Source organism: Talpa occidentalis, unplaced genomic scaffold (assembly GCF_014898055.3).
Source record: "Talpa occidentalis isolate TD23 unplaced genomic scaffold, MPIMG_talOcc4v2.1 talOcc4.3, whole genome shotgun sequence".
In the NCBI taxonomy this organism is placed as follows: Eukaryota; Metazoa; Chordata; class Mammalia; order Eulipotyphla; family Talpidae; genus Talpa; species Talpa occidentalis.
In genome coordinates, this window is record NW_023603184.1 from 136,567,993 (window position 1) to 136,582,181 (window position 14,189).

Here is a 14,189-nt window from a genome sequence, read left to right on the forward strand (position 1 = left end):
CCCTCCCTTACTCCAGCATTCCCACTGTCACCAACTCTACCATTCCACTAGCTCCCACCCACACCACAGGGCCAGAGTGGCTGTGCCAGGGAGGACTCTGTGATCAGATTGCTCCTCCTTCCCTCTACTCCCCAGACTGAGCAGTGCTGTTTGACCATTTTAGACTTGAAGTTGATTCTGTTTCCAATGCCGTCTACCCTCCCAGGCCCAGTACCAATGTAGTCCCTTCTGCAATGCCCCACTCCCATGATCACCAGTCCCAGACACATCTCTCCTGGGGAGCCATGACCCTTAGTCAAGATATTTCTCCATCAGGCAGTGGGTCAGAGTGGATGTGCGCTGGTCTGCCCTCACCTAACCCTCATGCCTTGTCTCCAGGGCTCAACTTCGTATAGCACCAGGGCCTGCACAGAACCACCAGCCATGCAGTAGGTGATCTGCTATTTGGGGAGAAAAGGAAAGAGGGAGAGAGGGTGGGAGGGGACAAAGGTAGCTTTAGTTGGGTAAGAAAGAACGCTTGAATTTCTTTTCTTGGCCATAGAAAGGGTCCGTATCTTGTGCACGGTGCACAGGTCTGGCAGGAGAGGAGGAAGGGAGGGTGGTCTAGCAGGACGACTGCACACACTCCTTTTCCCCTGCCTCCAGCTTGATATCTGAGCACAAGAGGGCAGCCGGTGGCACGCAGGCCACTGGCCAAGAGCTGTGTGTCCGCTCTGAGCAGCTCTGGCCGGCCAGCTGCCATCTGATGGCAAAGATTACAGCGACCAAAGGCGCATTCACTCAGGCAGGTGTTGGTTTACTGGATGTTCCACGCCAGATACTGCTTCTCAAGCCTGCCAGCTGTCTTGCAGAGCAGGGCCAGCTAAGGGTCCAAGGGCATGGGGTCCAGCCCCGCCCCACCCTGCCCCAGGACCAGCATTCATCAAGTGCCCCCAAAGGCTGGGTCAAGAGTACCATTTCCTTTATTCACAATGTCAGGACAATCTTGCATCTAAATTCTCAGATGGTTCTAGAAGGTCCAGAGAGAACTCCCCTCCTGGTAGAGAAGGTCCCCAGGTCCCCCTTCAAGAAGTCATACCATTCAGGCCTCTGTTACTCTCTCTGGAGACCATCACACCCTAAGACACACCTCCCCTGTTTCTGGAGGTCTCTGCCCAGGGAGCCAAGAGGACAAGGACACAGGCCCCTCATCTGATCCACTCTCTGAGGCGGGGAGTCCTACCGTGTGCTAACTCAAACCCCGCCTGCTGCAGGCTAGCCCTTTGTCCTATATGACAGCTTGAACAGGGACAGCTTTCAGTAGCAGCTTTGAATATCTCCCTCCTGCCTTTCCCTCCCCCCCACCCCCACCCTAACATTAGAGACCAGAAGGGCTTCCCCGATTTCCCATCAAAAATCACTTTGGTGCTAAACTCCAGGTTCTCAGCACATGTGCTTCACAACTTACCCCTAAAGCCTCAGAGACAAGAGGCAGAGGCCTCAATCCCAATCCTTGAACTGGTTTCATGAATTATTTGGCACCACCTGCAATATGGCACTCCCTTCTCTTACTGGTTCCGTCCCTATCTTACCCAAAAATTCAGAAGCAAATCTGTCTGGACAGATCTTCCCCATGGGACCCAAGTGTCCTCCCAGCATGAGCATGGGGGTGCTTTCCCACTGCCTGACTGCCTTGCTCCCATACCCCAAGGGTCTCCTCTCCAGCCCACCACCTGGCATGACTCCAGGAAGATGGAGGGAGGCAGGCTGTGTGGGGAGGCAGTGCCCTGGGGGCTTCTGTGCTGCTCTGCCTTGCAGGGATCTGAAATGCAGCCTCCCTCTCAGTGTAACAGGGCAGGTCAGCCCAGACACCTGTTCCAGGACTGGAAAGAGATCAGACCAAGCACAGTTCAGGCTACAGGTAAATGAATAATCCTTTAGATAATGTTCATAAAATGAAGAGACTCCAGCCCTAGACTCCCTGCCTTGGAAGCCTGCCTTCACCATTTATCCAGGATATTCCCTTAATCAAGGTCTCCAACCTCTCCGTTATCACCTCAACTTCCCCATTTATAAAAGGGAACACTAGCCAGATGTTAATATGGAAATACTGAGGATTCAGCTGTGACCGCAGCCTCAGGAAAAGGAAGGTCAGATTCCAAAAGTCAGGCACAAAATCACTCTGCAGGGCTTGCAATAGAGATGACTGACATCAGGAAAGTGGAAATAGAAACCACAGAATGGGGGAGAATATTTGCAAATCATGTATCTGATAAGGGACCTATTCCCAGAATGTCAAGAACTCATAACTCAATGACAAATATGTGCAAGGCACAATGGTTGTGAAGACCTTTGTCCAAAGGAAACATATAAAGGACAATTAACTTGAAAATATGTTCAGCATCACTAATTGTTAGAAAAATGCAAATCAAAACCACACCCAGATACCACTTCACACCCACTGGGATGACTAGAATCCCAAGGACAGAAAATAACAAGGCTGGTAAGGATGTGAATGTGAGGAGATGCAGTCCTCGGACACTGGCTGGTAGGAATGTAAAACGGTGCAGCCACTTTGGTAAAACTCTGGCAGTTCCTCAAACGATTAAACTTAGAATTGCCACAGGGCCCAGCAATTCCACTCCTGGGTGTCTGCTGAGAAAAATGAAAACACAAGTCCACGCATGAACTTGTGCATGATGTCCACAGCAGTGTTCTTAAATCATACCCCAAAGGTGGACACAATGCAAAGAGGCATCAACTGATGTACGCATAGACGAAAGGCGCTGGGTTGTACAGTGGAAGATTACTTGGCAATAAAAATGAACAAAGTGCTGATATATGCTGCAACATAGATGCACCCTGAAAAGATTATGCCAAGTGAAAGAAAGCCACGAGAACCCACATCCTGCATACTTCCACTTCAAGAAACGTCCAGAATGTCCAGAATGAACAAATCTACACAGAAAGAGAAAGTACATTAGGTGGGGGTGGGGAAAAAAATGAGGCATGATTGCTAATAAGTATGAGGTTGTTTTGCGGCGTGGTGAAAATGTTCTAAATGATCATAGTGAGGTCTGTACAATCCTAAGCACACTAAAGCCCATCAGACTATATGCACTTTAGTGGCTGCTTAGCTCAGTTGGTTAGAGCGTGGTACTAAATTATAGACATGTTAAACAGGTGAAGCTATGGTATTAAATTTAACAATTAAGTTATATTAACTTATATATTAATAGGGATTAAATTTTATCATCATATTTCATTACACAGGAAAATATTTTTTAAGATTTATTTCTATTTATGCATACAAGAACTGGGGTACAGGCCAAAGGTACGGGGGTGGGGTGAGAGGATTCACCAGAGACACAATGGGGAACAGAACAGGCGGATGTACTGAAATACACTGCTGAGGGGAGCAGCAGGTGAGACAGGAGAGGTCTGCTGTGCCATGTGGGTCAGCTCCCTGCCGGGGATCCAACTCAGGCTGCAGTGGCTGGCAACAGCTTGTTAGTGCTAAGACCTTAACCCCTGTGCCACCAGGGAGGCCCTAATAGGAAAACACAATGTTAGCTATTAGGTCTTTTTTTAAGACAGAGAGAGATGGCTCAAAACTGGGGGCTCTAAAGTGTACCCTCGCACACATCTATATGAAGAAGCAAAGGATCAGGAAGTGGGAGACTCTATGAGGAACTCTGCAGAGGGTGTTGTTTCACTGCCAGTGCCACTCGCTAGGGATTTCAATGAATCAGCTCAGCTCAACACGGAGATCAAGAGAGAGGAGGCCTGCTCAGGTCTGGAGTCTGACGGGGCAAGAGGCAGGCCGGGAATGCAAAGAGGAACTGTCTGGCCATCTCAATCAACCCCAGGCTTGGCTGAAAGGGCTTCTGTGAACCTTGGGGAGAGAGAACCAGTCTGGGGTTGCCTCAGACCCTGTCATAGAGGGCCACATTCAGGGCTGAATCAATTTTAGCAGGAAGAGGCTAGAGGGAGTGAGGCTGAGGACAGGTCGTGAGTTCTGAAGCGCCGCAGCCACAGCAAGCGAAAGGCTTATGGACAGTTGTGGGGGGAGGAGAGAACAAAACATCCATGAAAGTGCTGCAGGAGAGAAACAGCCTCTGTAATCTCCCGCTGGCAGGCTCAGAGGTCATATCATCCATGCCTGTCTCTACACAGTGTGCCTGTACAACCTCACAGTGGTGCCTGCAGGTAGGAGCTCACAAGGAGGGATACTAACTCTGGATGAAGCAGCAAGCTCAGTCACACTTGGCATACTTATAACCAGAAGATCTTTTATTATCTAGGAGTGACCACAAAAGGCCTGGATTCACATATCGTTTGATGTCAGAGGAGACTTAGGGCGGGTTCAAAGGGCAGGGGTAGACAATAAAGGGACTTTCACTGACATCCTATAAGTCCTGCTTGTTCATACTAACAGTCACAAAACCAGAGTCAGTGGCACCTGGCACAGGGCAGGCACACAAGGCTGGCTACCATCTAGGCCATGGCATGGTATATACCAGCAGGTCCGCTGCAGGTCTGCAAAAAGAGTGATTGAGCTCAAAGAAATGGAAGAATGAGTATTCCAATTCCCAAATTTTACAGGAAATAAAGAGGAGCTTAAAAAAGAAGTGACGGGGCCTCCCTGGTGGCACAGGCGGTTGAGCACAGCGCTGTGAAGCTGTCCACAGCCACTGCAGCGCCGGTTCTATCCCTGCCGGCCACGGAGATACCCACATGGCGGGGCAGACCTCACCTGTCTCACCCGCTGCTGCCCTCAGCAGTGTATTTTGGTCAGTCTGCCTGTTCTGCTCCCAGCTCTGTCTCTGGTGAATCCTCTCACCCTCCCGCACATCTGACCTATACCCCGGTTCTTGTATAAATAAATCTTTAAAAAAAAAAAAAAAAGAGGAGTGATGGATTTACCTTAAAAATCTGAACATGGGGGCTGGCCAGGGAGATTCCCACATGGTGCGGCAGACCTCTCCTGTCGCACTCACTGCTCCCCTCAGCAGTGTATTTCGGTCGTTTGCCTGCTCTGCTCCCTGCTGTATCTCTGGTGAATCCTCTCACCCTCCCACATTTCTGGCCTGTACCCCAGCTCTTGTGTAAAAATAAACAAATCTTTAAAAAAAAAAAAAAAAAAAAAACCTGAACATGGAAACAGCCGATGACCTAGTAATCCCACTTGTTGGCATTGATCCAAAAAATGTGAAATCATCAACTCAAAAAACTATATACTCTGCAATGTTTACCACAGCACTATTTATACTAGCTAGCACGTGGAAACAGGCTAAGAGCCCACTGACAAAAGACTAGAACAAGATGTGGCATAGCCACTCTACAGAATATTATCAGTGGTAAGGAAAGACAAAACATTGCCATGTACAGAAAAATGGGAGGAGTTGGGGCCTCCTTGTTGGTGCAAGGGGTTTAGACACAGCACTATGAAGCTATCCACAGCCACTGCAGCACGAGTTCGATCTCCGGCCAGGGAGCTGACCCACATTGCCCAGCAGACCTCTCCTGTCTCGTCCACTGCTCCCCTCAGCAGTGTATTTCAGTAGATCTGCCTGTTGTGCTTCCCTCTCTATCTCTGGTGAATCCTCTCACCCCCCACATCTCTGGCCTGCACCCCAGTTCTTGTATGCATAAATAAATAAATCTTTTTTAAAAGAACTGTCAAAATGGAGCCTCCCCGGTGGTGCAGTGGTTGAGCGCCGGGTTGCGAAGCTGCCCGCAGCCTCTGCAGCACCGGTTCAATTCCCGACCACCAGGCGAGGGTCCCGCATGGTGCGCAGACCCCTTCTGCCGCCCGCTGCTCCCCTCAGCAGTGTACTTCGGTCCTTCTGCCTGCTCTGCTCCACGCTCTGGCTCTGGTGAATTTCTCACCCTCCTGCGCTTCTGACTGTACCCAGTGCTTGTATAAATAAATAAATAAATCTTAAAAAAAAAAAGAACTGTCAAAATGGAAGGAGTTTCAAGGGAATTATGTGCAGTAAAGCAAGTCAGAATGACAAAGACAAATATTGGACATTTACATAGCAGATGACTAGACAAAACACACAAAAACTAGCCGACGTTAATAAACTGAGAGAGGTTTGCGAGGTTTAAAAGGGGTTGGGAGTGAGGGTTACAGGAGGGTAATAAAGGATGGTGGTGGGAAAAAATAAAGACATACAGACCAAAAAATGGGAAATCAAGTAAAAACATTCTTCTGAAGACAAAAAAAGACACCAGAGCCCAAATTCCCTGCCTCTTAGGCAAATGTCTGTCATCTGTCTCTCCAAGTCTGTCCTATCCCTCCTTCTTGTTCTCTGTCGTTTTGTAATGTCTTTCTCCCTGCCTCTTTCCTCGCACTTAAAAGAAAAAATCAGAGACTCCTGAGACTAACCCAGCCCATAAGAGGTCACCACAGACCACCATGGAGGCTCTACCAACTCAGACAAAAGAAGCTGAGGAGGGTGGGGACCCCCCCAGTCCCAGAAACACTCCCCCGAGGAAGGACACTGCCTCTCTTTACAGATCCTGTAGACTGAGGAGCTTGGGCACAAAGTTGAGTCCCCTTGTCACCAGTCCCGATCCTGGTGGGACTGCCCACAGAACAACAGAGGGCTGACGGGCATCATTCCTGAGAAAGCCCGAGGTGGGGTGGCTGGAGGACCACCCCCTCCCCCAGCACCTGCCATCTTCAGCCAGGCCAGTGAGCTTGACCTTTTCTCCATTCTTCTTTTGGCCCTGGACAAGCTGCCATCTCCCCAGCCCTAGCTCCATTCCCCAATCTGCTCTAAACAACGTAGCCTCCAACGAGGTCAGGGGAGGGTGGGCAGGGAGGAACGGAAGGCAGCCCGCACCCCTTGATCTGAGACTTGCTTCCGAGAAGGCCGCCTGAGAGCACTCCGGGGGAGGCAGAGAGGTCTCTGTGCAGCATAGGCAAAAACCCAGCCCGCTCCCACCCACGGGGACTGGGAGCTGGGCATGGGGCTTCAGAACTCAGGCCAAAGAGCTAATGGGGCTTCTGGAGGCTGAGAAAAGCGCGGTGTCAGCCAGAGCGCTGAGCAGGCAGGCTCCAGACCAAACTGGAGGAAGACAGAGACTTCCTGCAAGGAGGAGGCTGGGGGAGGACCACATTCCCCTCTGCCCACCCCCCGACCGTCCCATGCTCCCCACTCAGGACCAAGGTTTCAGGCATCCAAACACACCCAGAAAAAAACACACCTTGCTAGGTGTCACGGATTTAAGTGTGTCCCCCTCAACATTCATGTTTGAAGTCCTAACCCTCCCACTTCAAAGGGCTGACCCTCAGGTCCTTTCCCTCAGGACACCTGAATGTGACTGTATGTAGAAATATGGCCTTTAAAGAGGCTAAGCTGACAGGGGTCCCTGGTGGGCCTCCACACTTTCTGACTCTCCTCATCAGCAGAGGAGGTTCGGACACAAACACAGAAAGACCACATACAAAGGTGGCCACATGCATGGTGAAGAGAAGGGTTCAGGAGAAACCAACCCTTCCCACCACTTCATCTCTGACTTCTGGCCTCCAGAATGGCAAGCAACGTCTGTTAAGTCAACAGCATGTGGATCCTGCTGTGGCTGCCCAAGCAGACTGAGATGCCAGATCTGTCAGGGCCAGCAGTGGGGGCGGCTCGCAGAGGAAGGGGCCCCTGGGACAGCTGGCACGCCTCAGCTCCCGGCCCCAAGCAGCCCCCTATGGTCAGCCAAGGCCTAATACTGAGTTTCCATTAGATTCTTCACCTCAGTCCAGGGGAGAGAGAATGCCCCCCAGAGTCCCTGCACCTGCCCGCATGCATAGGCACACTTTCCCTCTGGTTCTGGTGCCACTTCCTGGACCTCCCAAAGTGACATGGGACCGCCTGTGTGGCCATGAGCTCCCTGTCATCTGAGGGTCTGAGGACCTGGACAATCACCCTGTCAGAGCCACTTGAATGAGGGGGAGCAGGCCCTGAATAAGCTGCACTCCAAGGGAGATGGAAAGCAATTTGGAGTCAAACCCCTAGATGCAAACACCAACTCTACCTCTTATCTCACAGCCAGGCGAGGGCAGCGTCTCTCCACCGTTGGGTGGCACTTCGGGAGGTCCAGGAGAGCATGCAAAGGTGGGTCCCACAAGGCGGGGACTGCCCGCCTGCCCGTGGCAAGATCCTCCTCCAGCTTCAGTTTCCTCACTGGAGAGGAAGACACTAAAGGGGCCCTGTTGTTGCCCTGGGCCAGCCAGCTCAGAAGGTCGGCCTACAGGGACCGGAAGTGCCCACGGGGATTCCTCTGCCCTGTGTTGCAGCCGAGACTGCTTGGTGGTGCCCTAAGGGGTGGAAGTGCTTCTAAGCATCACATGCCACACACCTGAATCTGAGCCTGGAGTTCAGGAAGGGATTAAAGCACAGTGCAGATCCTGAGAGGGAGACTGAGTCAAGGTCTCCTGGGAAAGAGTGGGGGCCCTGAGCCAGCGCTGGCTCCCTTCACTGCAGCAGGGGGTGAGCCAGGTGGGGCCCCGGCCACTCAGGAGGACCAGGCTAGAAATGACCTCTGGCCTGAGCACATGGCTCAGTGTCCTTGCTGCCCCTCGGAGACATGGGTGGGCTCCAAAGGGATTGGCCTCTCCTGTCCCCTGTCCCAAAGGCCTGAAATAGAAACAGCAACACCCAGAAAGGGTCCCATTTCACCTCGGGCACACCCGCCTCTATCTATTTCCAGAGGCCAGAGCAGCCCCACACCCTCCTGAGAGGGGAGAGGAGGGAGTAAATTCCTCTAAGTGCCCAGCTGGGGCCAGTGCTATGGCCTCTGGGTACTCCACCACTGAGCCTGGCCCCTCCCTCATCACAAGAGGCAGTGCAGGTGCAACCTGGTGTCCAGTGGTGACAGGTGGGGGCTCGGGGGACAGACACTGGCCTAAGTTCAGCAGGTACCTGGGCATTGCCACAGATGCCCAGAATAGGCCGTGGGGATATCCTCCAAGCCAGGCCATGATAGCGGTGAGCGCTGGGCTTCCACAGCTGGATCTACTCCTTCTAACCAGGCAACCGTGGGCTGGTTACTTAACTCCTCTGTGGCCAGTCTCCCTATCCAGACACAGTGATGGTCCCCCAAAGGGTGGCTGTGAGCAATGATGGACAGTGACTGTCACATGCATAGCAAAGTGAGAGCTGGCTTCCAAAGCCAAAGGGCCTTGACCCTCATCCTTGTTCTCAGGACTGAGCTGCTGGGCACAGTCCCCATGGACATGCCAGAGACAGCAGGCAGCCTCCTCGCTGCTCCCCAAAGGTGCTCAAAATGATTTGGCTACTGGGTCCCCACTTTAGTACTGAGAAAAAGGCCCCCTGAGGATGGCAGATAATCAAAGGATGGGAACCTGGGTAGTCTGGGCCCAGGGGCTACTTTTTAAACTTCATACTAACTGCCTCTCATGAAAACTGCTGCATTTATCCAGGGACAAAGGGGCTCAACACCTGCAGGTTTGTCAATGAGGAGAGGAGAGCACAGAAAGGCTAACCAGTTTGCGGAGGGCTTTCAGCTGCAGAGGGGCGCGTGCAGGCTCTCAAGCACGTAAGCGCACCTCCTGCCCTATAGTGCTGAGGGCAGTGACCTCCTTGAAGGGCAGGCAGAGCCTCCTGGGGCACCGCAGCGACCGGGAGCCAAGCCCCAACCCCAGGACCACTCCCACAAATAGCCAGCATCCCTCCCAGGCTCTGCTTGAGTTTTCTCCTAAGAATTAGGCGAGCAAGCACATGAGGAAACGGAGACACACACTGGGCCTTGCCCACAACTGGGAAGACATCAGGCCCCTGCGTCCCTATCTGACCAAAGAGTAAATCAAAGGAAAATGCTTTTTGCTCTGGGCCCCAGAATCTAGAACCTTCCAGAAATGCCCCCAAGAGGAGAAGCAGGATTGGAACAATGGTCACTGTTCCTGCCCCAGGGTGAGCTTGGCTTGTTTCCCTGCCCCAGTGAGGAATGCAGCCCAGCATCATCAGAGAGGACACAGTGGGCCAGGCAGGGTCTCCCCTGGGGACCATCCCAGTTGCACAACCTCCCTTCCTACCCTGCAGGCTTAGGGCCAGCACTCAGCTGTCCTCCAGACAGGAGCCCCTCTGTCCCTGCAGGACCAGTTGACCTTTAACTGGCCAAAGGTCCCTCCGGTTCCATCCCCTTCCCTGCAGGAGCATCAGAGCAGAGGGGAGGGCAGGGGTAGGGCAGCAGAGCCCAGGGGCTTCCCTGGCCCCCTCCTTCCTCCCCTCCCCGCCTCTCACTGTTCCCTGTCCGCTTCTGCTCCATCTGTCTGTCCCCCTTCCTTCCTTCACAGCCCTCTGTATCCCCAGCCCTGTCCTTCCCGCAGCCACGCCTCCTTTCTCTTTTCTTTTAACTTTTGTTTGCCTGGCACTTTACTATTCATTGAAAATTCCTTCAAATTGCCAAGTGTTCTTGTTAAAAATGCAAACATCCCCAGAACGATGAACAATTAAGCTGGCAGCACTGGTATCTCGGAATGAACTCTTCCCAGCCTCTGCCTTCTCTTCAGCCACCCAGAACAGGCGCTGGGGCCAGAGCAGGGGGAGGGAGCCTGCTTTGGGTAGGCAGCCTCAGTGGGGTGGGGAGGGATGTCTGGGCCCTGAGAGAAGAAAGGGACCTAAGGTGGGCGGGGGACAAGCCATCAACTTCACAATGTTGCATGTCAACATACCCCCATCAAGCCCGAAATTCTAGGCTAACTGCCCTCCTTGTCCCACTCCCTCTAAAATCCATCACTCATGCCAGGGTCACTAAGGTCAGAAAAGGCCTCCAAGACTTTCAGAATGAGTCAACAAATCCTAAGTCTTGGAGAGGGAGGCGAGGGTACAGAGCAAAGAGGAGGTGAGGGCAGGCAGGCCTGGCTCTCCAGAGCTAGCCCAGCTTGGCCTCATGACTTAGGGTCCCTAGGTTGACACGGTCCCACCCCAGGGCCAGTTTTAGCTGGGAGAAGCTTAGAGGCTGGGAGTTGGTGTCCTTGAGAGGACACTTCCCAGGCCTTGTGGTAAATAGGAGATCCTTCTCCAGAGGGTCTCCATTACCCCAAGTGAAAACTGACTGGGGAGGCGGCCAAGTGGGTGGGGAGCCAATCCTAAGGATCCTTCCAGTTCCCATATTCCGTGGTCCTAGAAATCAAGAAAATAAGCCTACAGCCAAACTCCAGACAGGGCATCTCAAACCTTCCTGGGCTCTGGTCTCACTCACTTTTGTAAGGCCCCACCCCACCTCCTATCACACATATTCAAATGAATCACAGAAACAAGTATAAGCCATATATAACTCGCAAGAACTGAGCTAAGTTGCAGCCTGACCGTTTGACATAATGTTAGGTTTTGAAGCTAAATTAAACACGTATTAATTTCAATTCCACAGTTTTCTTTTCAAATGTTGGAGCCTATCCGTTTGTTCCCAGTTCTCAAACATTTTTGTTGGCTGTTGATGAAAGCTCATAGGCCCTGGCGGCTGTGTCTACATTCTTAGTGCTCTGACCCTGGGGATCTCAGGCACAAGCCTGCAGAAATTCACCAGTGGGTTTAAAAGAAATCTAACAAACGTGGTGTTTGCAGCACAGAGAGAATCTCAAGCTCCAATCTAGGCCACCTTCTCCCCGGAGCCCTCCAGGCCGCTCCAGCTCTCAAGAATGCTCCCTGCCCATCTCAGAGTACTCGCTGTGCGTGAGACTGGCCTGGCACCAACAGCACACCAACATGGCTGCTTTGCTGCATTCTTTAGTTCTGTCTTCATTATTTAACACATTTATATGTTGCCTTATCTCCCGCACTGACTGTGATCAGCCAGCAGGGCTCTGGACCTCCATTCTCCCTCGCTGAACTGGGTACAGCATCGCAGCCTGGGAGAGAGTCACGGCCCAGTGGGCACGGCCGTGTGGTCTAGTGGGTCTGGGCCAAGGGTCCCACCTACCGTCCACGCCATCATCTCGATGCCCACTGAAGTTGTCGTAGGAATCCCAGCGGATGAGAGGGTCAGAGGTGTTGTAGTCCACGGACACGCTCGGCCCATTCTCCAGATGCTCCATGCCTAGGCAGCAGGGAGGGCAAGAGGACAGCAAAGAGAAGGGAAAAAGAGATCAGCAGCTGGAAAAACAGGGAAGGCCAGCGAGCTTCCCAGGGATGCTCCCTAAGGGACTTCTCATTTTCTTGCACATGGAGAGGTGGGACCAGTGGCTTCTGCTGGATGGAGAACCCAGGAGTCTGGTTTCTTACATTCTTGGAAAGGTTCATACCAGGTCAGAGGGCTAAATCAGGACAAGGCACTAGGAATGAAGACCCCCGCCTGCATGGGAGAAAGCTGGGGGGCCCTCTAAATGGATGTGTCCCACAGGTCCCAGCAGCAGTGCCAAGAGACCACGGAATTCGGTCCTGAAGTTTGGGGGAGTGTGGGAGAGGCTTGTGGGCAGCTACATGGGGTCAGGGAAGGCAGGAAAATCACAGCCTTGACACTGAGAGGACGGAAGGTCATCCCAGCCATTCCCCTGCTCCCCCCCCCCACACACAACTTAAATGCTCTTCACTCTAGGAAGAAACCTGAGGGGTGAGGCAGAGTCTCTCCTCTGCAGCCAGAGAGACCCCAGATGAAGAGAGCAGAAGCTACAAGTCAAGTCTTCTAGGGGAGTTACCTTCCCGCCTGGCTGTCCTTTATTTAGCCCATCCAGAGTCTTTCTGGCTGTGACCTGACTTCATGTTCTCCCATCCTGTTCTCAAAAAATAAGATGGTGCACAACTGGTCTCCACATATAACCAGTCTAAAGGCTATTATTAAAATTGGCTTTCTGGTCTCCAGATTGAATCACCTCAGTTCTCATAAATACTTATCATCCATCAGCACCTTGGAGTGTCCCTGGCCACTCCCTCCATCCACCATGGCCCCCAATCTCGGAATATAACAGGATAATGACCTAATGGGACCAAAACAGTTTATCCAACCCAGCGCCTTTCTGTCTGCTTTTTCATTTTTACTATCCAGAGATTAACTTGCTGCTTCCTGTCTAGCTGGGGTCCACTATGCTACACAGACCCTTTACCACTGGGTCCCCAATCACAGGTGAGTTGGCAGTCACAGAACAGACGAGTGGTGGGTGGTGAAGGGGGTGGGGACATGTCAAAATGGAAAGGGAGTGGATAAATGCACTTTAACTTGCTTATACCTTGAATTTTCTCTGGTCCATAAGAAAACACAAATTCCACTTTGCCGTATTCTGGAAATCGATCATCTAGAAAAGGAGAAGGAAAAACAAAGATAGGCAATCAGTTCCCAAAATGGACTCCAACTTCTAGAAGAAGTTTTCTTCTAGAAAAAATTAAAGTGCTACAACTATGAATGGTTGACAGTATAATACATATAATACAAAACATGTAGCATGAAATAAGGTTCCTCGTCACCTTAGCCACCATCCTATTGTCTGAGGCAACTGTTTCTATTTCTTGTTCTACTTATAGTTACCTCTAAGACTCTAAATAGCAGCCAGTTTTTAATGCCACCATTTTTAGATATACCAATTTTAAAAACTCTATTAATTCACCACTATGAAAATTAATAACCAGGTTTACTTATGATACTCACATTTCCCTTCTTCTAAAACCTGTTATTATTATTACTGATTATCTGTGAAACGTTAAGTACTATAGTTAAGACTATTTTTTGATGTGTCCATGTTCAAAGGTCTCTCTTGATTCCCTCCATGTAAGAGAATGAAATTTGTGCCCCTCCTTTGCCCTCTTCCGAACCCCACCTTTATTTTGTCAGCTACTCCTTTATTTGCCTCTGTTAAGACTGATAACGTTAGCATTCTTTTCTGTAATCAAAACAACTTCTTCTGCTTTCGCTCTCCTGGGGGAAAAAGCTTACCACAGAAACATCCCTCTCGGGCATAAGCCACACTACACTGAAGGATCCTGTCCCTCCTCCAAACTTCAGCCCCACTCTCTGCCTGAGTCCATTCTGGACACAGTTCACCATCCACTGCTTGTCGGAAGAGAAGCTACAGCAGTTATGGTGTCTGCTCCCTGGGGCACCCGTTATGTCTGTGCCTGTCTCCATCGTGTTGGCATCACCTTATAGTATCAGTTTGTGATACTTTCTTTGACAAGACTGTGAGCTCCCCGAGGATAGGGCCTGACTTCCTTTTCTTTGTATTTCCAGGGTCTAGCACACCCCTGAAGATGTAGACA

The 14,189-nt window shown here is 51.3% G+C and overlaps 1 protein-coding gene across 7 annotated transcripts in view; it reads right to left on the reverse strand.

Annotated features, from left to right (window-relative positions):
• Nucleotides 1-14,189, reverse strand: part of TNS1 (tensin 1) — a 199,301-nt gene that overhangs the window by 63,227 nt on the left and 121,885 nt on the right. For all 7 annotated transcript variants that reach the window (XM_054700073.1, XM_037524017.2, XM_054700072.1 and 4 more), the window contains 2 exons: nt 13,166-13,231; nt 11,923-12,039 (listed from right to left, as the gene is read on the reverse strand). In XM_054700073.1, coding sequence (XP_054556048.1) covers nt 11,923-12,039; nt 13,166-13,231 — 183 coding nt within the window. The remainder of the gene's footprint in view (nt 1-11,922; nt 12,040-13,165; nt 13,232-14,189) is intronic.